The 25,075-nt window shown below is 47.4% G+C and overlaps 1 protein-coding gene across 2 annotated transcripts; it reads right to left on the reverse strand.

Moving 5' to 3' along the window:
* Positions 1 to 584: 584 nt before the first annotated feature.
* On the reverse strand, positions 585 to 21,904 carry USH1G (USH1 protein network component sans). 2 transcript variants are annotated; one of them, XM_038371754.2, is made up of 3 exons: positions 21,582 to 21,904; positions 5,913 to 7,154; positions 585 to 5,021 (listed from the first exon to the last, which is right to left on the reverse strand). In XM_038371754.2, the coding sequence occupies exons 1-3, from the start codon at positions 21,743 to 21,745 to the stop codon at positions 5,018 to 5,020; spliced, it is 1,410 nt and encodes a 469-aa protein (XP_038227682.1). In that variant the 5' UTR covers positions 21,746 to 21,904; the 3' UTR covers positions 585 to 5,017. The 2 variants fall into 2 exon arrangements, with proteins under 2 accessions (XP_038227682.1, XP_038227683.1); XM_038371755.2 differs by lacking the exon at positions 585 to 5,021 and having other exon boundaries at positions 5,909 to 7,154; positions 21,582 to 21,898.
* Positions 21,905 to 25,075: the final 3,171 nt, after the last annotated feature.

Here is a 25,075-nt window from a genome sequence, read left to right on the forward strand (position 1 = left end):
TTTTCTTTTTGCGAATACAGACTAACACGGCTGCTACTCTGAAACTCCCTCTTTATTGGCTCCTAATTTGGAGCCCTCTGGCAGTCACAGCTGTTTCTGTAGCTGATAGGCAGGCTCAGGCTATTGTTCTGGGGTAAAACCAACAAGCTGATCTAATCAAGGCCATAGACATGTGTTGCCAGAAATTTGCACAGGCATCTGCATAGACACTCAGCAACCAGGAATGAGAGAGAGACACTAGACCCAAAGCCAGGAGCAGGAATTGTTCCCAGAGCCACGGAGAGGAGACAAGGTGTATCAAAGAGCCCCGAAAGATTTTATAATGGGATCTGCTGGAGCTGAAAGCTGTGACATAGAAGCAACATAACAGCTGGGTTTTTGACTAGTCTCAGAAATAAAAGTCATGCCCCAGCATTGATGGCATTAACTTGAGATTCTGCCCTCTTCACATGAGCCTTTCCCACCTCACTTCTTCCTGGGAAGCAAAAGAAGCCCAAATTCCCACATAAGCATAACCTGTTGATACAGCCAAGCATCCAAACCAGAGTCAAGGAAATCACTGTACAGAGGGTGTGTTCCTTAAAAAATTTGTAATTATCAGGCAATATAAGGAAGTTCATGGTCTCTTAAATAAATGGTAAACAATGTGATCCTTGTGCAGGTAGGAATCACATACAATGAAGAGAGACCTTACATATATACATTTAATAAACAGAAAGGTACCTGGGTGCAGGAATGTCCTGGTGCAAGGGAATGTGTAGAATGGAAGTGGTGTAGGGGGCATTTTTCACATCTTCATATACTGGGCACACCTCACTCTAGTTTAGAGATGGACTCTAGCCCCACCATCTGCAGCTGGAGCAGCTCAGAGTTTGGATCCAGGAATTTTGATCTAATCCTTTATAAAGGGAGGGGCCACTTGAACCTATCCAGTCTATGGACGCGTTTATAACAGGCCCATGGTTGGAGTGAATTCTGGGTCGGGGTTTCAAACACTGCCCCAAACTTGTGGGCTGTTTACATTGGGGGCTTGGATTGGGGCCCAGGCTATTTTAGTTCATATATATTCACATTTTGCCCAGGATGGACCTGAATCATCTACCTAGCTGCCTTCAAATAGGGGTGAGGGTCTGGGCTGAGACTATTCTTCTGACTCAGCCTTGTTTGTCTTCTCTGGAACCTCTCACCTCGGTGCAGGGGCCATATTCAAGGTGGATTGCTAGGTCTGGCCGCTACCAAGGGCCTGTCGCGCTTTCCCTCTTGTCATGCTCCAAAGCCCATCTGAGTCAATGCAAGTCTTTCCACTGATTTCAATGGGCTTTAGCTCAGGGCCTACGTGAGCTGGGCTTCTCGGGGCGAGTAGCACACATATCACTGCTTCCTCACTAGAGCCCCAACTCAGCAGGGGCAATGCCCATTCAGCAAAGTTCTTACGCACAGGCTTAACTTTAAGCACACATTTAAATCCTATTGAAATCATCCAGACTTCAATACGTCCCTGAACTTAAGCATATGCTTAAGTGCTTTGCTGAACAAAACTGGATGGCTGAATGGCGGCCTACCAGGTACATTCTGCTACAGGTTGTTCTCCATCAGCTCCCCTTAGCTTCAGTGGAAAGTGTTGGCACAGGGCCCAATCCCATTGTCACATCTTTCCCCATGTACATGGAGGACTTGCCCCACCCCCCCCCAAAAAAACGCCTTCTAATACAACACTCTGTGATTGACATGCCATGACCCTGAAGACAATACATTAACCAACACAAGAGTCACTGGACACTACACTTTGAACCCAGCATGGCTGGGTTTCTACCCTCATCCTTGTCCCAGAGTGATGCACGCAGTGCCAGGAGGGGGCAGTGACAGCAGGTGCAGCTGGGAAGTTATGAACAGCTGTGGGAAAACTGGAGTGACCCAATCCCAGCTCCCTCCAGGCAGTCACCTAAAGTCACATGTCAAACAGGTAATCCAGGTTGCCCCAGGAAAACCATGAATCAGAAGCAATAACATACAGCAGGAAGTGCATTTCTTATGTGAACTATACAGGGGTTACACGTGCTTTCCAGCAGGAGCCAGAGGGCCACGGGCTTTCAAGCAACTAAAAAGGACCTGGCTGATAGAGTGGGGCATGGAGCAAGTTTACTGCCCCAGGAGTGTTTTTGAGATATTGAAAAATTTTCCTGGCTCTAATTGGGATGAAAAGGCAAAATCTGGAAAATTTTCATGAACCAAAATTTTCGGTTCAGGTCAATCAAGATGTTTCATTTCAATTTTGACAGTTTAAAAAAAATATTTTTTATTCTGATGAGTTTGTTTCTAAATGAGACATTGTTTGTCAATTAAAAAAAAAAGAATGGCAAATGAGCATGAAAATTTCAAAATGTTCTGAAACTATTCTTTTCCAAAATCTTTCTCAAGTTGAAAAACAAAAGTTGAAATGGACCCTTTCCCACCAGTGGTTTCGGGTTTGGATGAATCAGCATTTTCAGATAAAACGGTTTCACTGGAAAATGCCTGACTAGCTCCACTTGCTAACACTGGAATGAGGGGTATTATTGCAACACAGGCTGTATGGATCAGAACCAAAACTCTACAGCAGAGCACCCCTGAATTTGGGGGAAATGTGGATCTGAACTTGGAGGCTTAGGCCCATAACAAAATGGATATTAAAGTGTTTTGGTTACTAAGCCCAACCCATGAGGGAGTCATCTCATAGCTACTGCCTCAAACTCTTCTTCAGTTGATCACGGTGTTCCCACACACCCAGCCATTCCTGGGTCATTTCCCATCATTCTCTTCTATGAGAATGGGCTCCACAAACCTATCCCAGACCTGGGTTATGGGAAACTAGAAAGCAAACCCTCTCTGAATGGTCTTGATCCGTGCAGGTTTATGTTCTTTCACCTCACTTGAGCATCCAGCATTTCTTTGCAAATGCTCCAGGAAGAACCAAATGGAGCTTCATCCCTCTTTCCTACTGCCAGAATTGTTCTTGGCTGTTATGCCTTAGTGAGTCACAATATTCAAAAGACTCAAGGTGCCAGAGCTCACTGCTGGGATTCAGATCTGCCTGAGGGGAGTTAGGGCAGAATCCGAGTTCTGTTTGCAGGTGATGGGCTCACTGTGCAGTTAGTCACTAAAGCCCTGTATAATTCATAGAAGATGAGAGGTCATGGTACAAATGTGACTAATAAATTACCATTGGAAGATCCCTTTTTACTGGTGGTCCCATCCCTGCATATATCTCCTTTTCTGGAAGTTCCCAAGGATGGAGCTCCCTGAATCTATTAAGAATACCAGAGCCACAAACCCAAAGGAACAGGCAGTCCACACAGGGTTTGCAGCACAAGCATGATAAAAGAATTGGGAGGAGTTTTCCTTTTGGAATCTGAGGAGCATTTTGGCCACTCATTTCAGTCCTGCTGTAATCAATTCCTGGAAATATCACATGCATGAAAGTGGCACTTTCAGGCACATCCACAGACAGCAGAGCAACGGGCAAGTCAGAATAGGGTAGTATCCCTTTAAATAGCTCACAAAGGCCATTGATTTGGGGTGCCTTCATTGCCGGATGTCCCATTTGGGACATCTAAGGCCTGATTTTCAGAGGAGCTGAACCCCCCAAAGTGTATGTGAAATCACCGCATTCTGTGTTTTAGAAGCCATCAGAAACTAACCAGACCTATGGTGTCTCTGGGCCACATTTCTATAGGCCAGTAGGAAATCCGCCATAAGGCACAAGGCATTTGCTTGAATGTCTGGATAAATCTTTCCACTGATCTGTTAGTGGCAGCATGGTAAGGAGCTGTGGTGACATGTTTGATACCATTTCTTTGGTATCAATTGACACTTGATGGTGATCACAAATTACTTAAAGGGATACTACCCTATTCCTAGACAACCAGGTATCATCACCCTCTGGGTTATTAAGTGTGAAAAATCCTCCTGTCTCCCTCAGGAGCATAGTGTTTGGAAGCAAGTTCATTTGATCAAAAGAAATTGGACTCAGGCTGCACAAGCTGGAGCCAGAATTCAGGAGTATTTAGGTGAGGGGGTTTGGTTAAGCCCACTACAAAGACAGTGATGGAAATTCAGAGCTGGGCTGGGATTTTGAGCTCCCAAATTTCAGGGGTGCCCAGAATCAGGTTTTTGGTTTGGATCCATCTCTATTAAAAATAATAATTGTGCTTTGCATTTGTGGAGTGTTTTCCATACAAGGATCTCAGTGCGCTTTTCAGACATTAATTACTTAAGCATCACAGTACCCCTGCAAGTTGGGACTGGATTATTGTCTCCAGGGAGCATTCTCTCCATTTTACAGAATGGGAAACTGAGGCACAGAGTGGTAAAGACCAATGTGTTCAAAAGTGGCCATTGATTTGGGGTGCCTTCATTTCCGGATGTCCCATTTGGGACATCTACGGCCTGATTTTTAGAGGAGCTAAACCCCCAAAGTCTACATGAAATCAGAGTTGTGGGACTGTGAGACTCAGACCCATGGGGTCTCAAGCTGGGAACCCAAAACCAGAGGCACCAAAATCCAGCAATCGCTTTTGAAAAGGTGGTTGCAAATGACTTCTCCAATGCCACACACTGAGTGAACAGCAGAGCCAAGAACAGAGGCAAGGTATCCTGATTATTTATTTGTTAGTCCATTCCAAGGTACCACACGGTTCTCATTGTCCATGGCTTCCTGTGCTTTGTCAAACTGTGATCACATGGAGTTCCACCTATCAGCTTCATAGCGTAGGATGATCTTGTCACCCCTCTAGCAAGCAGGCTAAGGAGCTCCATTCAGCAAAGATGGAACGTCAGGCAGGTCATATCTCAACAATTCCTCTCAGCAGCTGGTTCCTGTTGGGCAGAGTCCCCCAGGCTGGAAGCAGAATGGGGAAGGAGGCAGTCAGTCATGAGGGACTGGACGACACTGTGGCTTTCAGTTGTCCTAGTGGAGGAGTCACTGGTTTGAGTTTTCTGGCAACTTAGAACTGGTTTTGTTTCTTGTTCATAAAAACTGCTATCTGTAGAGGAAAAGAGAAAACCTGTTAGCAAGCTCACACTGGGGCCAACACTGAGCAGATGGCCCAAACCAACACTGAATAATGGTGAAAAGAAGAGGGAATGCATTAGAGAAGCTAGAGTCCAGCATGTGGTCCACAATGAAGGACGAGGTATCACATTTTCAACGGATACACCACTTGGTGATGGAGATTTTCAAAGCACTCTAGGGGATTTAGACTCATACCCTCCGTTAATCTTAATGAAAGATGTGTTTAAATGCCCCAGACAGCTCTGAAAATCTCACCCAGCATTAGCCAAACAGCTAAAGGGGGCAGTCTTAACTGGATCATGGACACACAGTTTAGCAGACATGTAACAGATGCAAAAGATTAAAAAGTGGCCCCAATTCTGAATTTGTAATTATTGAGGGCATAGATGTTGCCACTTAGACATCTATTGATTGCACCTCCATGTTGGGTCATTAGGTGGGAGCCTCTCTGCTGGGCATTAACTGCAGCACAAAACTGCACGCACAGTTACGAAGGCCAAACTGATACCTTTTTAGAAATCAGGGTCTAGGTCCCAACCTGTGAACTTAGCTTCCATTTAGGCACCTCAGAACAGTCTGAGTTTGTTCAGGTTACGGAGCAGCAAGAACTTCAACTCCCACCCACCCAGCATGAGAAACACTGAGAAATTAACTAACCAAGCAACTCTGTAACCACCCAAAATCTCTGTGGGCTGGCAAGTTCCTGTCTTGCGTATAAATGAAGAAATACGGATCTTAGCTGGGCTCCTGTTCTTCAGATGGACAATAAATTGAGCACACATTCAAGCCATTCATTCCCCCCATTTCCCCATGCTGAGGGATATATGGCTCTAGGGCTAGATAGCAAGGGACATCTACTTACAGCTCGGTGTCTGCAATAACATCAGGCCCCTCCAAGGTCTGCTTCCTCCTCTGGATGGCATCCAATAGCTTTTTCCTAGGCCCCAGTGGGATGTTGATGCTCTTCAGGTCATTGTCTGAACACAGCATGAGGGCCTCCAGGTCGATCTTCTCTTTCTTCAGGATGGAGATGAACTCAAACATGTGCAGGGAAGCCAGGAAGGCCTCAAGGGGACTGGTATCGGATTCGTTGTCATCATCCAGGCCCAGCTCCACCTCCTCCCAGGGCAGCTCCTCCGCGTTCCTCTCCTGCAGGCTGTTGGCACTGCCGATGCTGTCGTTGAGACTTGGCGAGCGCTGCAGGCGGCTTCGCAGTTTGACACTTACCCCATCCAGGTTGCCCTCACCCAGCACGCTGGCATCCTCCTGGCCAATCCCAAAGAGCCCACTGCTGATGTAGTTCCTCCGGAACACCATGGTGCCAAGCCCAGGCCGGTTAAACAATGAGTCATGGCCAGAATCCGTGCTGACCTCCGAGTGGGCCGAGTCCATGTGCAAACCTGGGTCGCTTATGGCACGGGAGATGGTATCTTCATCAGTTAGAAACATGTCCCTGATGTTGCACCGGGTCCACTCCTTTGGGCTGGCGTAGGTGCCCTGCTTCACAAACATGACATCATTCCCCAGCTGTAAGCCCGACAAGGACCTCACGCTTTTCCTCCCATCCTCGTAGATCTTAAACGTTCCATCCACCTGCTTCTTCTTCTCCAGCTTCTTCTGGATTTTGGTCTTTCCCTTGGCTGTGCCGTGAACGGTGGCTTGGGAATATGGCAGGGACGTCACCATGGACATGTGCTGGAACTTCCTGCTCAGAGTGCTGCTGGAGTAGCTGGAGAAGCTCATGGTGTCAGAGTTGTCAGACATCTCCTTCTTGTACCTCTTCTCCATCCGCTCATGGTGCTTTTTCTGCATCTTTACACAGTCCTTGATCCTCCTCTCTGCATCTCTGAAAGCCTTGTCCTTCAACTTGCTCACCAGCTTGGGATTGAGGCTGCTCTGCTTGGCAGCAATCGAGTCTAGGTACCGCACGCATTCCATGTGTCCCTTCATGGCAGCCATGTCCAGTGGCGTATGGTAATCATTGTCCAGGCACCAGATGTTGGCCCCAAATGACACCAGGAAGGAGAGGCAGTTCAGATGACCATTAGCTGCTGCTAGGTGAAGAGGTGTGTTCCCCCAGATGTCACATTTGTCTGGATCACCCCTAAAACAATGTTTGGAACAACTAGTTAATGCGCAGTTCCTTTGGGCTGACCTTACTATGCAGATATGAAGTGGGGTTTAAAGAGATAGTTACTAAACAATAAGCTCATGCATTGAATGCCACAACCCCCACTACCATACAAGCTCTTTCTTCCCCCAGATCACCCAAATATAAGCAACATGTCCCTTAGCACATCCACTACATCCCAGTCCATGAGTCCTCTGAAGAAGTGTTGTGAGTGTCAGGCAATCATACACTTTACAGACAGCCTGTGGCCATTTCTGTTACCCACATTTAGCCCTAAAGGTTACATTCATGACCCTGTGTCCAATTCACCATCTTCTCTCCATGCTGGAGAGGGACCTGAGCTGCGAAACTGGGATCCAGATTCTGAACATCCTAGAGTTGGTGGAACTGGTTCTGAGATATTTGGTTGGCCCATTATAAAGGTAGAGGCCACTTGCAAAATTTAGATGCAGGTTCAAATCTTTACCATCTCCAAAATCTGATGGTGTTCCCAAAATAAGCCCTGGACTCTATGTGCACTTCTACAGATCCTCCCTGGGGTCCCCCCTGCTGGAGATGCCAAGAGAAATGGCCACCCAAAGCACTGGACCTAAACCACATCAGTTGTTTCACCTTTTCACCTTCATGTGCACATGACATGAACTGCATCCCTGCCTCAGAGCTGTGCCTCGGGCACCATTCAAATGATAAGACCAGGTGGGTTTTTTTGCCTTACCAAGTTTGGTTTTTGATTGCACAGCTGAGAGCAAGTTGGTATTAGCACATCCTGAGAATCCAGTTTCAAAGGAAGTGGAGATTAGGTTTCCATCCTTCTCAAGAGCCGCAGACTCAACTAATGTGATTAGCAGACTCTGTAGTGATGTCAGCACCTATCCCAGCAAGCCACTACTGGTCACTAGGGAGTTGCCTAGTTTTGCAGGCTCCCCAGATGAGAAAGATCCAATAGGGTATGTGAAGCAGGACTTGGCCATGGAGAAAGTGCACTTGAGAATACTTGGGTGGATGTCTGAGCTCCTAACAGTCCCCTCTAATTGCGATCTGCTGAAATTAGACAGCTACTCCCCTTCCAGCATCAACCATGCACTTGTGTATATGAGTCAATGAAACGCCCCCAGCATCAGTATCTGACATCCGTCAATAAGCCCAATCAAAATCACAGAACTACCAAACTACACTACTGCACCGTTCCCTAGAGCGACTCCCCTCGGGAGAGCATGGGACTGCACAGCTCTGAGTTCCACTGTCACCAGCATTCCTACATCTTCCCTTACCACCCGTCTGATGAACTACAGCTGCCGTTAGAGGAACTGGGTGCTCCCCTATGGCCACTGATGCACCATTTCCAAAACTTGGCCTTGCTGGGAGTGACTGAAACGGGAGCTGAGCTGCCACACAGCCAGTGCTCCACCAGCTCCTGTGGAGGGATATAATGTCCTCCAGGCCTATAAAGAAAGAGAACAGGTTGGTGGGAAGAGAAGGGAGAGACTGGCACTGAAAAGGCTGAGAACTTTCTCCCATCCTGCACCGGTGACCTCCTTCCTACAGTCACAGGGCCTCTCACTGAGAGGAGCTGGGATGGAGGCACCAGATGCTCCCTCACCAGCCATGGGGTAAGGGCTTCGCTCCAGCCAGTCGTGCTGAAAGAGGCTAAGATGACACCCACAAGAAGAGGCTCACTTGGCAATAGGTGTGAGCTTCCCCGCTGGATGCGCCATTTCACCACAGGGGCTAGGACTGGAGGGAGAGGAGCTCTCCCGCAGCCAGCCTGGCCTGCACCATTCCCAACAGCATCTCCTTTAGCCCTTGTGTAACAGATTTCCCCTCTCTAGCTCCCACCCTCCCCTCCAAACGTTGGGAGTTTGGACCAACAGAGCCGAGACCAGAGCCACTCCTGCTTTCAGTTTTGCAAAACTAAATCCCAAGCAATGAGGCACCTGGACCCATCTAACCCATAATGGAAAAAAGACATAGGGCCCAGTCCTGCATCCAGACCTGTCATTGGCTTCAGAGGGAGTGCTGTGCTCGAAAGGCTTTGAGGATCAAGCCTGGAAATATCATAGAGAGAAAAGAAAGGCAAAGGATCAATGAACATTAGGGATCCATTACCCAGCAGCAGGGCAGGGGAGGTTTATCTTGGCTGCAGGTATCCTACCTACTCTAGCGGTGCTGAGCTCCAGTGACAGGTGTACTTACTTCCTAGTTCCTCTGCTAGCTCCTCCTGGATCCCTCCACCCTAGTAATGATATGTCAAGGCTGGGAAATTCATGGGGAGGATAAATATTTGATGAATTGCAAGAGAGGAGTAAATTATTTATCCAGCTGGATTAAAGAGCCAGTGAAACTGTAACAGCCGGCGCCAGCAGTGGGCTTATAGGGGTGTGAACTGTTGTTTGTTTAAGTTTGTTCTGAGTGGCCACACGTGTGTCAGAGTTGGGCCATGTTCCTCTGTGCATTGGTAGGAGTGACTGGGAGAGAGAGGGGTGTGATGGATCAGCATGTTTACATGTTATGTGTGGACCCGCAGCAAAACTCTGATTCCAAACCTAACCACTGGACTTTGATCCAAGTATCACAACTCAGGCCCATTTCTCATGTACATGTGCTTTGGACTGCAGAGTGGTATTTCTTGTGTATGATACTGGCCTCTTTTGTAAAGTGCTCTTTGATCTACTGATGAAAAGTGCTATATAAAGAGCTAAGGATTATTATAATTATTATGCTTTCCGTATGCTTTTTGTTGCCACAGGGAGCCATTGGCTGGGGAGAAATAATACTAGGTCCAGCTGTGTCAGCCTATATCCTGCATCCAGGAACCAAAACATTATAACAAGACTAGATCTCTGCTTACTGTGGCCCCATACCTGGTCCTTGAGGCACTAAAAATGCCCATGATAAGCAACTACTTGTAAAGTTGGCACGTCCAATCTGGAGTCAGGGATAGATGATAACCATGAGTTTACCTTCACTTACTGTTTTTAATGACAGGTTTCAGAGTAGCAGCCCGATGAAGTGAGCTGTAGCTCACAAAAGCTTATGCTCTAATAAATTTGTTAGTCTCTAAGGTGCCACAAGTACTCCTTTTCTTTTTACTGTTTTTAGAATCACTTCTCAAAGCAGAACCACGCTTCCAGGGCATGGCACACATTGTTAATTGCAAGGTCCAGGAAGTGGGAACATATTTTAATAACAGGTAATGCATCGTATTTATACAGCATGACACTTTTCAGCTGCAAAGCATTTTCAAGTGCTGAATCAACAATCACAGCAATTATTAATATTACTTTTTTAAAGTACTTTTAACTGGACCCCTAGGTGTACATAAGCCTACATTGAGTCACCATGCTATCTTATCACTGTACCGCTCCCCTTTCCTCATTCCATCCCATTCCTTGTGTTTGTGTCGCTCTACTTGTTCCATCGCAGCTAAAATTAGGTCCTGATCCTGCAAACATTTACTCATGTCCTGAGATTAAAGCACGTGCATATTCCCTTGGACATCAATGGGACTGCTTGCACATGGAAGGTGAATTGCATGTAGACGTGTTTGCAGGATTTGTAAGGGCCTGGGGCTGTAAACTCTGTGGGGCAGAGAGAGTATCTTTCTATCTGTCCTGTCAGCGTAATAATTCTTATTCTTGGCCTGAAAAAGATACGGTAGATTCCCCTTATTAGCAACCCTCTGGTTGCCAGCAAAAGGTTGCCATTATTCAACCATTGCCTAAAAGCAGACGGCAAGTTTGTAAGGCTGCAGCCAGAGAAGGAAGCACGGGGATGGGCTGAGTCCAGCCACAGGCAGGTGGTTTATGGGGCTGCAGACAGGGAAAGCATGTCCTACCACCTCCTTCCCCAGCTGCAGCCTCATAAACCTGCCTGCAGCTGGGGCCTTTCTTCTGAAAAATGTTCTTAATAAGCGGCATGCCATTGCCAATATCCAATCCCAGTAACCTTCAGGTCAATGGGACGAGAAGGGTTCCCAGCAAAATGTGGCTATTAACTGGAAGTTGTTAATATCTGGGTTGCTATGAAGTGGAATCCATTGTTGTTGGAATCACCCTCAGGGGATTTAAGACTAGATAAAATTGGGATCCAGAGTGGGCATGTGAACATGATACAGGGTTTTGGTCCCGTCCATGATAAACATAGATTTGGATCTGGATCAAGCTGTGGATGTTGATCACTTGGGAGTTCTGGTGCATTTGAAATCCAAAACTGGATTCTGTAGCTTGAGCCCATGTCAAGGCTTTGCAGAGGGAACGGATCTTTCTTGTACTGGTTAGTGCTGTATTTTAACAGGCGGCTGGGATGTTATTATTTATTATTATGTATGATCTGTATTGTGGTAATGGCTAGGGGCCATAGTCATGGACCAGGAGCCCAATGCAATGGAACAAACACAGAACAAAAAGACAGTCCGTGCCCATGTCTGTTACTATATAGCAACAGTGTGGTTTAGTTGACTGTGGAGCTGGGAGCTAGTAATTCCTGAAATCAAATCCTGACTCTGCCACTGGTGGCAACTGCTGGTGTCATCTGTAAACTGGGCTGGAAAAAAATTCCATGAATTAAAACTTTATAGGGAGCAAATATCTTTCACCTCTATGTTACCAGTTCAACTCTGGCCCCGGGTGGTGGTAACAAAAGGTTATTCCAAGAGCTGCATGGGAATTTTGTTTCTCATCAAAAATGTTGATGAAAACATTTTTAAACAAATTTAATTGGAAATCTTCAAGGCTTCTTTCTTTCTTTTTTTAAACTCATCATTTTTCAAAAATTCCACTGAAAAGTCCTTTTCTATCCAAAATGTTTGACCAGGGTACAATTTTCAATAGCACTTAAGTGATTAGGAATCTCAGTCCTATTTTCAAAAGTGACTTAGGCACTCTGGAGCCCACATTTCATTGCAAGTTGATGGCAATTACTCTCTTGAATGCCTAAGGGTACATCTCCACGGCAATAAAAAAACCCAGCAGCACCAAGTCTCAGAGCCAGGGTCAATTGACTTGGGCTGACGGGCCTTGGGCTGTGGGGCTAAACACTGCAGTGTAGACATTCTGGCTCAGATTGACTCCCGGGATCTGAGACCCTCTCCCCGTCGCGGGGTCTCAGAACTTGGGCTTCAGCCCAAGTCTGAACATCTACACTGCAGTTTTATAGCCCCACAACCCATGTCCCAGTCAGCTGACCCAGGCCAGCCACAGGTCTTTAATTGTAGTATAGATGTACCCTCAGTCGCTTCTGAAAATGGAACTTAGCAATTTTGAAAATTTGACCCCAGCTCTAGTTATTATTAACCCCGATGACTGGTCAGGGCTCAGGTGAAATGAGTCGATAGAACTCATTCCCTTTGCTAGCGGTCAGCTGCTACAGCAGCTAACAGGCTCCCTTCTTGGCAGGCCTAACCAAGACTAGGGATTGAATGGAGCGTGAATTACCTTCCCATCTCTGCAGGGGCTGCTTCCCCAGCAGGCCGAGGCATGTGGGCCGGGCAGTGTGGGATGTTTGGCACCATTACTGCTGTTCCTGCTCTGTGGATAAACTGTGAGCCCATGTCTCCTGGACTGTCCATCCAGCATCTTTCATGAGAGCCAAATTCATACGTTCCCCATCTGTACATCTGAGGCAAATCCCAAGTCAGCACAGGACCCCCTCAGCAAAGGGCCAATGGCCGTCAATGCGGTTTTCCCGTTTATAACAATACTTTGTACCTGATTCTGCAACCTCCCTCAGGCTGGGCGGCTCTTACTCACACAAGCAGTCCCATCGAAGTCAGCAGCACCTGTCCCCAGCCAGCCCCCGCATTCTCTGGGGTCAAATTCAGCTTTGGGGTAAGAGGGTGCGACTCGCTTGATCTGCCTGCACCAGAGCTGAATGTGTCCCTTTGTCCAGACATCTCACAATGCTTTACACAAGTGTATTATCATCCCCATTTTATAGCTAGGGAAACTAAGGCACAGATCACTGACATGACGGCCAAACACAGCAACAGAGCTGGGAGTACAACCCAGGTCTCCAGGTGCCCTGTGCTCAGTCCACTAGACCACAGCTGACTAGCATTCCTGAGGCATAAGATAGATTCCCCTCAGCTTACAACAGGATGAGGAACAAGTGGGAAGGACAGAAAACAGAACAGAATGTCCTGCTGTCCAGACCATTCTCCCCTGCTCCATAGGACAGAAGGACAAATCCTCCGCAGTCCACCCGATGGCCAGAGAATCCCCACACCCCTCATTGTCTAGCATGTCTCCTCCCGGCAAATCAGAAGCTGGCCTGACTCCCTTTCAGGACGATGTCATACCCACACTGAAGGGTTATTGTCTCCTCAAAGCTATGACACTAAATACCACTTTGCCTCCCTTTTCCCAGCCACCCGGTTAATTGGGTTCCTTTGCCTCGCCAGAGCCCAGCCAGGGACATGAAAGAGGCTTTTTGTGTAACTAATGAGTTGGATGAGCCACCGCCGAACCTTTCTCTGCCTCTCTCACCTCATCCCGCCACTGCGCTGAGGGGCAGAGACACAGCAGTGTTTGTTATGAAATCTCTCCCTTCATCCAGCACCCCCCTCACCATCAACCTGCTTTGTTAGCCCCTCGCGATGGGCTGAGACCAAGAAATTTACTCAGGGCAGCTGGCAAGAGTGATTACTAGCATGGCCATGTTCTGCAGTAGGCTATTCTTGGCTCCCGACTCACATCCCCATGGCCTCACCTATTCCATATGTTGGTGTGTTCCTCCCCCAGTTCCCATCCCTGTGGTATCCAAACCCAGCACGGACATTAATGAATATAGTATAACAGCCCTGCGAGTAAGGATAATTATTCCCATGTTTCAGAAGAGGAAACTGAGGCACAGAGGGTAAATTAGTCAGCTGAGGTCTCACAGCCAGGAACGTAACCCAGATCTCCTGAGTCGCTATGCAATGCCTGAACACCCTGCAGAGCTTCTGTAGGCTATGACAGTCCCTGGGGGGGACACTGGGCCCCTATGAGCTGCAGAGATCCAGCAACTGGGAGGTGGAGAAGATAAAAACATGAATATGGCCAGGGCTGTCTACACCATCAAACTACACAGCAGTATCCCAAGACAGTTAGGCCCTTCCTGCAGAGACAGGACTGTTCTATAACCCTGTAAGAAAACCAGGCCACAACTCTGAGAAGATCCAGCCTCTACGGCAGTTCCCAGAAGGTCCTTATAACATGGCCCATTCCCACCCCCACCCAGGCAAAAAGCAAACCATGTTATGACCCTATCAGGACACGCAGAAACATAACTGGGTGTCCTGGCACAGGAGCCACTGTAGTGTAGACAGGGGCTGGAGGATTCATTCCAGGGCATTGGCATAGCTTAGCTAGCACTGAGATATCTATTGGCCAGGTTGGGAACTTGTTTTACAAGCAGCCACAGCACTATATTCCCAGTAACCTATCTCTCTCAACTGCTTTTTGGTTTTTTCCCTCTCCCACACACACTTTCCGTTCCCTCTGGGTAACTGTCGCCCTCCCTCCTTATCTATGCTCACCAACTAGAACATTGCATAACAGCCAGTCCCCAGCATCCACTTCACTGGGCACAGACAGAGAGAGGATAATTTACTGGGCTTGTCTGTCCTGCCAGTACCACAGCCCCGGGTTGCTTATCCGGCACTTACAAAGAGTAGCTTGTGGCTCCTTTGTGATCCCAGCTGCCCCCTGAGACCACATTTTCTGGCTAGTCCCCTATATCACCCCATCTCACATCACCCCACAAAGTACTGCAGGCGAGCACCCTACTGGCCAGAAGTTCAGATTTCTACTTGTTCAAGCACAGTCTGCTAGGCACCAGAAAAAGACTGGTTTAAAAGTAAAGACCTTGAAACATTTGGACATTGCTCAGTTTTGATCATTCTTTCTAATAATTGTGACTAAAGTAAAAATTTTAAAAGCACCTGAGTGACTTAAGAGCCTAGTGACTTAAGTGGGTTTGGAAATTTCACCCTAGAGTGGGGTCGAAAACTGAAATTAAAAAAATCACACACAAAAATGTTTACACTTCAAAGTTGTTTCCATTTCATGGGTTCCAAATGGACCCATTTTCCATTTTGTTTTCAAATTTTTTGGCAAACATTTTTATCGACATTGTTCCCTAAAGCTGTTATTGAAACCTTTCATTCTATGAAAACTGGGTTGCAATAACATTTTTGATTTTTAAAAAAAATCTATACAAAACATCTGCAAAAATAATGATTTTTTTAAAAAGTCAATAATTTTTCGTGTTCCATAAAATGCTGTTTTAAAAGAAAAAACTTTGAGTTAAAAAAATTCAGACCAGACCTGGGTGTAATATTTCAACACACCCTTGAGAGGAACTTCAGTGACCAAGAACTGAAGCTTCCATCAATGCAGGCAAGAGAAATACTCTAGCTACAGCTTGCAGCGTTCCAGGGTGGCTTCCCTGACCAGTGCGGACAGGGAAATATTTTGTCCTGAGAACCGTGCCAGCCAAGCTGTGCTGCAGACCTGTCTGTGCTATGAAAACAACCCAGCCTAGCAATGATTGGTATTGTGGTTTAGCAGAGTAGGAGTGGAAGAGGCTGAAACTTTTTATGACAGGACTGAATAGACACACACCCTCATTTACAGCCCCCATCTACACTACCATTAAAACTGAGTCAGGGAACCTGATTACAATACAGTTCCCGTTTGAAGACAGGCTCATAATTACATTCAAGGTGTTAGAATGGTTCAGGGACATGCCAAAAGGATGGAGATGGGATGGGAAGTGACCACATATGGAGCCCCTGCACCACACACACTGCAGCCCCTCTAAGAGACCTAAGTTCTACGTGATATGTTGCCCACAACATCAGAGATGAGACTATGTCCTTAACTAAAGAGTAAATTCATGAGTGAAATCCACTTGGACTGTCTGCATTCTATAAGCCCTTAGACTTAATCTCAGGGTTCATTCCCTTTGCTGCGACAGGGGACAAGGGAGAGAATTAATGGGAGTTACTCAAGAGGGCTGTTTTAAATAGACCAAGCCCAACTGAACTACTAGAAAGATTACCACCAGAGATTGATGTTGATTGAGGAGATATTATAATAGAAGAAGTTAGAAAAGACATCAGGAAACTGAAAAATAGGAAAGGGGCTGGAGAGGGTAACGTTATTGGAGAGATGCTAAAAGCAAGTGATGAAACAGCCCTCAGACTTCCCTTGAATTTGGAATAGAATATTGAGTGAAGAAAAGAACCCACCCCAGTAGAAGAGAGGCCTTATATTAAAATTGCCAAATAAAGGTGACCAACTGCAATAACTAGAGAAGAATTACATCATCTCAGTGCCTAGGGAAATAATGTGCAACATCATCCTGGAACATATCAAGAAACAATTAGCTCTCCAATTTAGGGAGGAACAAGCAGGTTTTAGACCATTAAGTTCATGTACAGACTATATTGTTATTCTCAAACATAGTATAGAACAATGTGCAGCGTGGCAAGCACCTCCTGTGATACATTGTATAGATTTTTCCAGAAGGCTTTTGACAGCATACACAGAAAAGTCTTTGGAAAATTATGGTATACTACAGAATACCAGCAAAAATTATTAAAATCATTAAGGATCTATATCAGAATTTCACATGTGCAGTTAAAGATGGCGACAGCATCAGCCAATGGTTTGCAGTGACAAATGGAGTAAGGCAAGGGTGTATTATGTCCCCACTTTACACTGGTCACTGACTATGTCAGGAGGAAAGTAACCACAGAGGGCAACCGAGGAATTTTATGGGCAAATGATAAAGCACAATGGGATGATCTTGCTTTTGCTGATGACATTGTCTTGCTTAGTTCAAAACATTGTTTAATGAAAGAAAAGATCCAGCTTTTGGCAGATACAGCAGAACAAGCTGGTTTGTTCATCAACCAGGGGAAAACAAAATACATGGCTATCAATATCCCATAAGCAACAATCAGAATAGACAGAGAAACACTAACACCTACAAGATTTCTATCAAGCATTCTTACAACTACAATACCCACCTGCTGCAGTGAAGAAACAGACTGACACAGCCAGAAGAGTACCCAGAATTCACCTACTATAGGACAGACCCAACAAAGAAAATAACAGAACGCCACTAGTCGTCACCTTCAGCCCCCAACTAAAAGCTCTCCAGCGCATCATCAAGGATCTACAACCTATCCTGAAGGATGATCCCTCACTCTGACAGATCTTGGGAGACAGGCCAGTCCTCGCTTACAGACAGCCCCCCAACCTGAAGCAAATACTCACCAGCAACCACACACCACACAACAAAAACACTAATCCAGGAACCTATCCTTGCAACAAAGCCCGTTGCCAACTGTGTCCACATATCTATTCAGGGGACACCATCATAGGACCTAATCATATCAGCCACATTATCAGAGGCTCGTTCACCTGCACATCTACCAATGTGATATATGCCACCATGTGCCACCAATGCCCCTCTGCCATGTACATTGGCCAAACTGGACAGTCTCTACGTAAAAGAATAAATGGACACAAATCAGATGTCAAGAATTATAACATCATTCAAAAACCAGTCGGAGAACACTTCAATCTCCCTGGTCACTCGATTACAGACCTAAAAGCGGCAACAAAAAAACTTCAGAAACAGACCCAATGAGAAACTGCTGAATTGGAATTAATTTGCAAACTGGGCACCATTAAATTAGGCTTGAATAAAGACAGGGAGTGGATGGGTCATTACACAAAGTAAAACTATTTCCCCATGCTTATTTTTCCCCCTACTGTTACTCCTGCTGATAATAGCTCACCTTAACTTATCACTCTCGTTATAGTGGGTATGACAAACACCCATTTTTTCATGTTCTCTGTGTATACTGTATATATATCTTCCACTGCATGCATCCGATGAAGTGGATTTTAGCCCACAAAAGCTTATGCTCAAATAAACGTGTTAGTCTCAAGGTGCCACAAGTACTCCTCGTTCTTTTAACAGAAGTAAGTCATTTTACCTATCTAGTGAATGAGATGTGCAGTGATGATGGCACCATGCTAGATGTCAAGCAACAATTATCAAAAGCAGCAAACAACTTTCACAAGCTTGAAAAAATCTGCAAAAGTAGTAGGATTGGCACTGACAAAAAAATACAAATTTTTAAACACTGGCATCATGTCATCCCCTTTCATGGAGCAGAGACAGGAAATCTACAACAGAAATTGACGAGAGGATCAACTCATTCCAAAGTAAATGCCTGTGAAAGATATTCTGAGTTCATTGCAAAGAGTTTCTTGCAACATCAGAAATTCTAAGTCGAGCACAACAATTTAAGGCGTCAAGCATGGGAAGACGACAATGATGGACATATTTAGGACATGCTTTAAAGATGCCACCAATATGTTTTCCACATCAGGTGATAATATGGTCACCACCCGGGAAGAGAAAAAATGTCAGCTGACCCTGGCCAGTCGTGGCCATGCTGTGGGTCTTTTATCGCAGTGTAGATGTACCCTCTGTCCGGGGCGGCAGATATAATAGGTCAGGGGAGGCTAAGCCTCCCCTAAGCCAAGACCTGGCCCCACCCACACTCTGCCAAGCTGGTGGGAGGCGGGAGCTCAGCTTCAGCCAGAGGCCAGCAGGCAGCTAGGGCCGGCGGGCAACCCAGCGCAGAGGCCGGCACTGAGGGTGGCCTGGCACTGGGCTCGGCACTGGGGTTGGCTGATGGCCCAGTGCTGGGGCTCCTCTGGCGGGGGAAGGGAGAGGGGGCTCAGGACTCCAGTGGACGGGGGCAGTAGGGACAGGGCCGCATAGCTAGCCTCCCATGCCTCTGTCTCTCCCTAGCTCTGTGACTGATTGGTTGCTCTGTGTGTCCTCCACTCTCCCACACCCTGGTATTGGAGCAACAGCAGGCCACAGACCTCAGGAGAAAGAGCAGCATTCGGGAGCAGGGAGAGAAGAAAGGGCTTTGTTAATCTTGCCCCTCAGATTGATTCCAGGGTGTAATGAGGCCACCTCTGTAGCTTCTGTGAACTCTGCACTGGTTTAGTGAAGCATCTGGGTATATTTCATCCCAAAGTGTGACCCGTGCACTGATAAAAACACATTCTAAGCACCACTGACAACGGCACTGATTGTACCATTAATCATCAAAAGGGCATTGGCCCTTCCCCATGCTATTTTCCCTGTCAACAGCCAATGTATTTTATGCTGTTAATTAAACAGCAGCCAAGCTACACAAGAGGGTTTCAGCTGGGACCTTCAATTCTAATTAGAATTTATAAAAGGGCCCTTCTCCCCCTGAAACCTTTCAATCTCCTGGACAAGGCAGGCTGAAGGTCAGGCTGGGGTGCCTTGGCAGAACTTTGTGGGGATCTGGAGCTGACACAGCAGAGGGAGCTGAAAATGAGCTTTCGGGTGAGCTGTGAGCTGCACTGTCAGACCAGGGGTGGGGGGCGCCGAGGGTGAGATGCTGCAGATCAGGACTGACGGTTATTGGCAGGAGGCGGCTGTGAGGGTCTAAGACAGGAACAGCAGGGGATGGACGGGGTGCATTGGCAGAGCTGGGAACAAGCCCAATAATGGAGCAATAGTGGATGCAGCTTGAAAATGAAATAAAATGAAATACATGCTTTCCCCTTCTCGCCACACTGTGTTCATTTGAATGACAATCTCAGCCCTTTGGTAAAGGCCCTCTTTAACCACTTAGTGTTAAACAAGCTAAAGCCAAAGCTTAAAGCCCCCGCAGTGGCCCATTCCTGACATTTCTGCCCTGGCCCCTAGCAGGATGCCTCTCTGACTTGTGACCCACACAGAAGCTTTGATGAGATTTTTAAGCCTGGGTAAGACTATGGCACACACACTGGTCACACAACCATATTGGAGCCTAAATCTTCTCTCCCGAGTTTGGTACCATCTTTACCAGCCAGCCCTTCAGCTTCTGCAAGCCAGTTCACCAGGGTCCCAATCAGATGCCTGTTGAAGACAATATGCAGTGGAGTTGTAAGCGTGTCGGTCCCAGGATACTAGTTGAGGTGGGTGAGGTCATCTCTTCTATAGGATTAACTTCTGTGAGCAAGAGAGACAAGCTTCGGAGCCACAGAGACCTCTGCCTTCCCCAGACCTGAAGAAGAGCTCTGTGTAGATCAAAAGCTTGTCTCTCTCCACAACAGAAGTCGGTCCAATAAAAGCTATTACCTCACCCACCCTGTCTCTCTATTAAAGACAATGACATTTATCCAATTGACTTTAATGGAGCACAATGCTGAACAGGGTAAGTGATCAGTGATTTTAAGTGTCTCAATTTTTGGGTGCCCAAGAGGCATCTTAAAGGTGCTGTGCCCTCTGAAAATCAGGTTCTTTAAGGTGTCTCTTGTTGAACACCCAAGGTACCCAAAATCACTAGTTACTTTTGAAAATCCAGGCCAGGATCACTACTAACCATTGCCCGGATCACAGAGTGGCTGGAATCCACCGAAAGGTTACAATGGCTAAGAACTCAGGCTCTTCAGAGGTGGAAACACCACCTCTAACTGACCCTGAAAACCCCAGGTAAAGCCCCGAGGAACAGGCAAACCATTATAACACCCCCTTCAGGCTGCACCATCACAGGTTCAACATCAAACCAGTATTATGAAGGCAACAGTAAAACCTGGCTCAGCCTTTGACCTCTGGAGAGCTGAGACCCAGCCCGAAGCATATCACAGGAGAAATGCAGCTATAATTACTTTGCACTAATACACAACACCTTTCATCCGAGGATCTCAGTACACTTCACAGGGGTGGGTTGGCAACACTGCCCAGGTTGGACATAGTACTAGACTAGCAAGGGTGTTTGCAAAGCAGGATCAAGGTGCATTGGGAGAGATGGGAGAGTAGCAGAACAGCAGTGGGGTTGTAGGTTTGGAAGCATGTTAGCAGAGCTGAATGGGGGCTGGGCTAACAGGGATGTTCCAAGCCAGGAATGACAGGCACCAACAGAGCTGAATGAGTGATGCTTGCTCAGCCCCTGCTCACACTACTCTTGAGAAAAGAAAAGGAGTACTTGTGGCACCTTAGAGACTAACAAATTTATTAGAGCATAAGCTTTCGTGAGCTACAGCTCACTTCATCGGATGCATTTGGTTGAGGTTAGCCAGGGTTAGCAATCTCTCACTTCCCAGCTGCCTGGATACTACAGTGATGGGCATGTTAGATGCCCCCCGGATTGGCTCAGACAGACTCACTGCCCAGTCTAGCAGGAAAGAAAATAGCTCAGGGGAGCAGGCGGAAAGAAGTGGCAGCCTCTGTGCAGGGCAAAGGATGAAGGCCGTGGGCTTCCCAGCACTGACAGCTCTCCTGATCCGTGAGGGTGGGTAAACATGGGTTTTCACTGAGCCGCTCCATGGAGGCTAGGAAGGGATCAGGGCAGACAGCAGCACTTACCCTCTGCTAACTATCAGCCTCAGCGCTTCCAAGTTGCCGTGATAAGCAGCCCAGAGGGTCGGGGTCATGCCATCCTCATCAGGCGAGTTTAGGTCCTTCCTGGTGGCTTCCTTTAGCAGGTCCAGGTAGCCGTCCCGGGCTGCTCGGTGGTACTGGTCGTTCATGATGCTAAGCAGTCCCCTGGCCAGCTCATCGGGGGAGGGAGGCAGGCAGGGGTATCTTAAAGGATGGGCATTGACGCGGGTAGGCTTCCAGGCAAGCGGCTGCCTGAGAGCCGAGGAGGGAGCTGAGAGCAGTGGTTATCAGGACACCTGAGAAGTCCTGACCAGTGAAGGGAGGAACTCCTTGAAATGAATGCAGGAGATGCCTTGTCCAAAGCTCCCCCTGGGTCCTAAGAATCCTCCTCTCCCACCAGTGCAGGCCTCATGGCAAGGAGGAGAAGGCACGGTTCAGCCCTGTCCCCAGCTCCAAGCACCTTTTAACTTTACTGTCTCTATCCTGGGGCCAGCCACGTCTCCCTGGAGCCCTCCTGAGGAGGATTCATGCAGGAGGCACAGAACAGGTCAGGGGCAGTTCAGCACAGCAGCTCCCTTCAGGCTCTTTCAGCCCCAGGGATCTTTCTAAAACAGGAGGAAGCCAAATGAAATACCAGGCAGCAGCATCGGCCGTATCCTGCCAGGCACAGCCAATCCCCCAATGCCCCTGCACTGTTCCCAACGGCACCTTGGGTCCATGCAGGGGCCTGGGATGTTACCTGAGTGAACATGTCAGAACTTAAACCTGCCCCAGAGATAGGATGACCAGATGTCCCCATTTTATAGGGACAGTCCCGATATTCGGGGCTTTGTCTTACATAGGCGGGTGCCTATTGCCCCCAACCCCGTCCCGATTGTTCACACTTGCTATCTGGTCACCCTCCCAAGAGAACACATTTCGGCTTGTCTAAAAGCACAGGAACCGCAATGAACCATGAGACACTCCTGACTTGCCCGGATGTAACCAAGACCAGCATTCGAGGGAGAGCCCAGACTTGCGGGGGGCGGCGTTTTTACTGATTTCTAGGGTTTATTTTTCAGAAATGTATGGCTCAGTTTTTCATGGTAAAAGACGTAATACAGCTTGGGCATGCGTGTGGGCACACTAGCTACACACCGGGAGCGGCAGCGGCAGCGGCATCGGCATCGGCATCAGCCCCAGCCGTCCACCCGCCCACCCCCTGCTGCCCAGGGCAGCATACAGGGCACCTAGAGAACTGGAACCAACAGCAAGCTCGGGGTGTGGGCTCCCTGAAAGGGCTCCTTCCCCTCCCCCCCCCCCCCCAGCAGAGAACCCTGCTGGTTTATCTGAGGCCTACCCTCAGGAGGGGGTAGGATTTGGCCTGTAGGTAAAATGGCAGCACCTCCCCTAGATCTACAGACCAATCCAGAATTCCCTGGCTGGAACATGCTGCTGCTGACCTCCACTCCATGCCCTGCAGGATGCTGGGAGACTTCAGTACTGACATGCTGCTCCACCCTCCTTCTGCCAGATGGGGCAGGATGCATGGTCCTGTGGCGCCCTCTGCTGCTCAGCGAGGCCAAACCACAACCAGCCCATCTGCCAGACCAGCCACATGGTTATCCCAACACGTGGCCCTGACCTTTGGTTTTCCTTCTTCGAGTTCACTGGCATGGCTTGCAGTGTAATGTGCGGAGAATTTCCTGTTGCTCCCTTGACATTAATGGGAGCCATGCCACTAACATCCCTGGGCACCTGGCCTACAGTTCATCCCTGTGGCATGGGAAAGGATGAGCCTGTGGGCAGTAGTGACCACAGCGCTAGGGGAGGCAGTAGGGCTGCCCATCAGAGCAGTCTGAGTCCAGGATAGGGGAATGAAGACAGAGAGGACTGGGAGGGGAGAAGGGTGAAGGAGGGAAAGAGAAAGAGAACAGAAAAGGGAGAGAGCGAGAGACGGAAAGCAACGCTGACGGGAAGGAATGGGAGCGATAGCGAAAGGGAGAAAGGGGCAAGGAGGAGATGGGCAACAGAAAGGGGGAAGAAAAGCCAGTAACTCGTGAAGCTTTGGGCTGCATTTGTGAGTGAGCTAATGAGATAATCAAATGACATTTAGCTCAGCCCATCTCCCAAGCATTTTGCAAACACTAACTAATCAACCCTCTCAATCCCCTAGGGATACAGGTAAGTATCCTACAGCCAGGGTCAAATTCAGGTGTGGGGTCCATTGACGACAGTGGATTTGCAGCCCTTCATATTACATCATGTCTGAACTCAGCCCGGAGAGGTTAAGTGGTAGCTAAAGAGATAGTTGCCAGTTTTAAGGTCCTTTGTATCCTTCCCGAGGAAAGACAATATAGTAATCCAAACTATTTGTTACTTAGATATTAGTTATTCTCATCTTATTATTAATGGGCCTGTTCTTGTAACTCCTGGGGTTCTCAGAGAACTGCTCCATGAAGGAAATACTCTCTCCTCAGCTCCGTCTAGTAAGGGGAAAGAGCAACATGCGGGGCGAGGCGAACAAATGAGATAGAACAAGTAACAAGAAAGCGACTGGAGCAGAAAAGTGTATCACAAAAACCATGCCAGCCAGCAGAGGACAGGGTAGAGAAAAGATATGAAGATGGTCAGGGACAATGTTGCAGAAAGAAGAGACATTATCACCCAATCTATCCCAACCCCACGAGAGGGAATTACTGGAAAGAAAACAGAAAATAGACCCAAAAAAGAAAAGGAGTACTTGTGGCACCTTAGAGACTAACAAATTTATTTGAGCATAAGCTTTCGTGAGCTACAGCTCACTGCATCCGATGAATAAATTTGTTAGTCTCTAAGGTGCCACAAGTACTCCTTTTCTTTTTTGAGAATACAGACTAACACAGCTGCTACTCTGAAACCTGAAAATAGACCCATTTCTGCCATAGACAGACAGTCTGATAGAGGGAATACACATGGAAGAGGTGAAGCTAGAGAGAAGCCCATAAAATAGCCCATTCTTATTGGGCAGCTTTCAGTCTTAAGCGACCATTGCCAAAACACTGAGTAAAACTCGACCCTATCCTACTGAGACCACCTCCGTTAAGCAACCGGCTTTGCCCACTGCTGAATAGCCATGGGAGAACAGTGCATATGCTACTTTTATACACTCCGTCAGTGACAAATCAGCTTGTCATTTGAAGGAAAAGTAGTCAGGTAAATTAACCAGCAACAAAGGAGAAGGGCAGCCCCAGCAGAGCAAGCCTGGGACTGCGTTTGGATGGAGCAGTGCATGGAATCCAATGACTGAAGACAACAAGTCCTACTCAGTCCCAATAACATACCTCCCCGTCCCCAATCACTGACCAAGCAGAGAAAGGCTGAGGAGCACCCAGGACTGAATGGATATGGGAGTGGATTCCTTTCTCTCCCTCAAGCATGTGTCCTGATAGGGCAGACTTGAAGTATGTTGGTAGAGCAATTTGGAGTGGTCTAGTGCCCACGCCTGGAGTACTTTATAG

Source organism: Dermochelys coriacea, chromosome 14 (assembly GCF_009764565.3).
Source record: "Dermochelys coriacea isolate rDerCor1 chromosome 14, rDerCor1.pri.v4, whole genome shotgun sequence".
NCBI lineage: Eukaryota > Metazoa > Chordata > Testudines > Dermochelyidae > Dermochelys > Dermochelys coriacea.

Coding starts and splice junctions, on each gene's coding strand:
- USH1G (XM_038371754.2), bottom strand. CDS start 21,745: ATGAACGACCAGTACCACCGAGCAGCCCGGGACGGCTACCTGGACCTG. Junction 7,155..21,581: donor AGGCTGATAGTTAGCAGAGG/GTAAGTGCTGCT, acceptor ACATTGTTTTAG/GGGTGATCCAGACAAATGTG.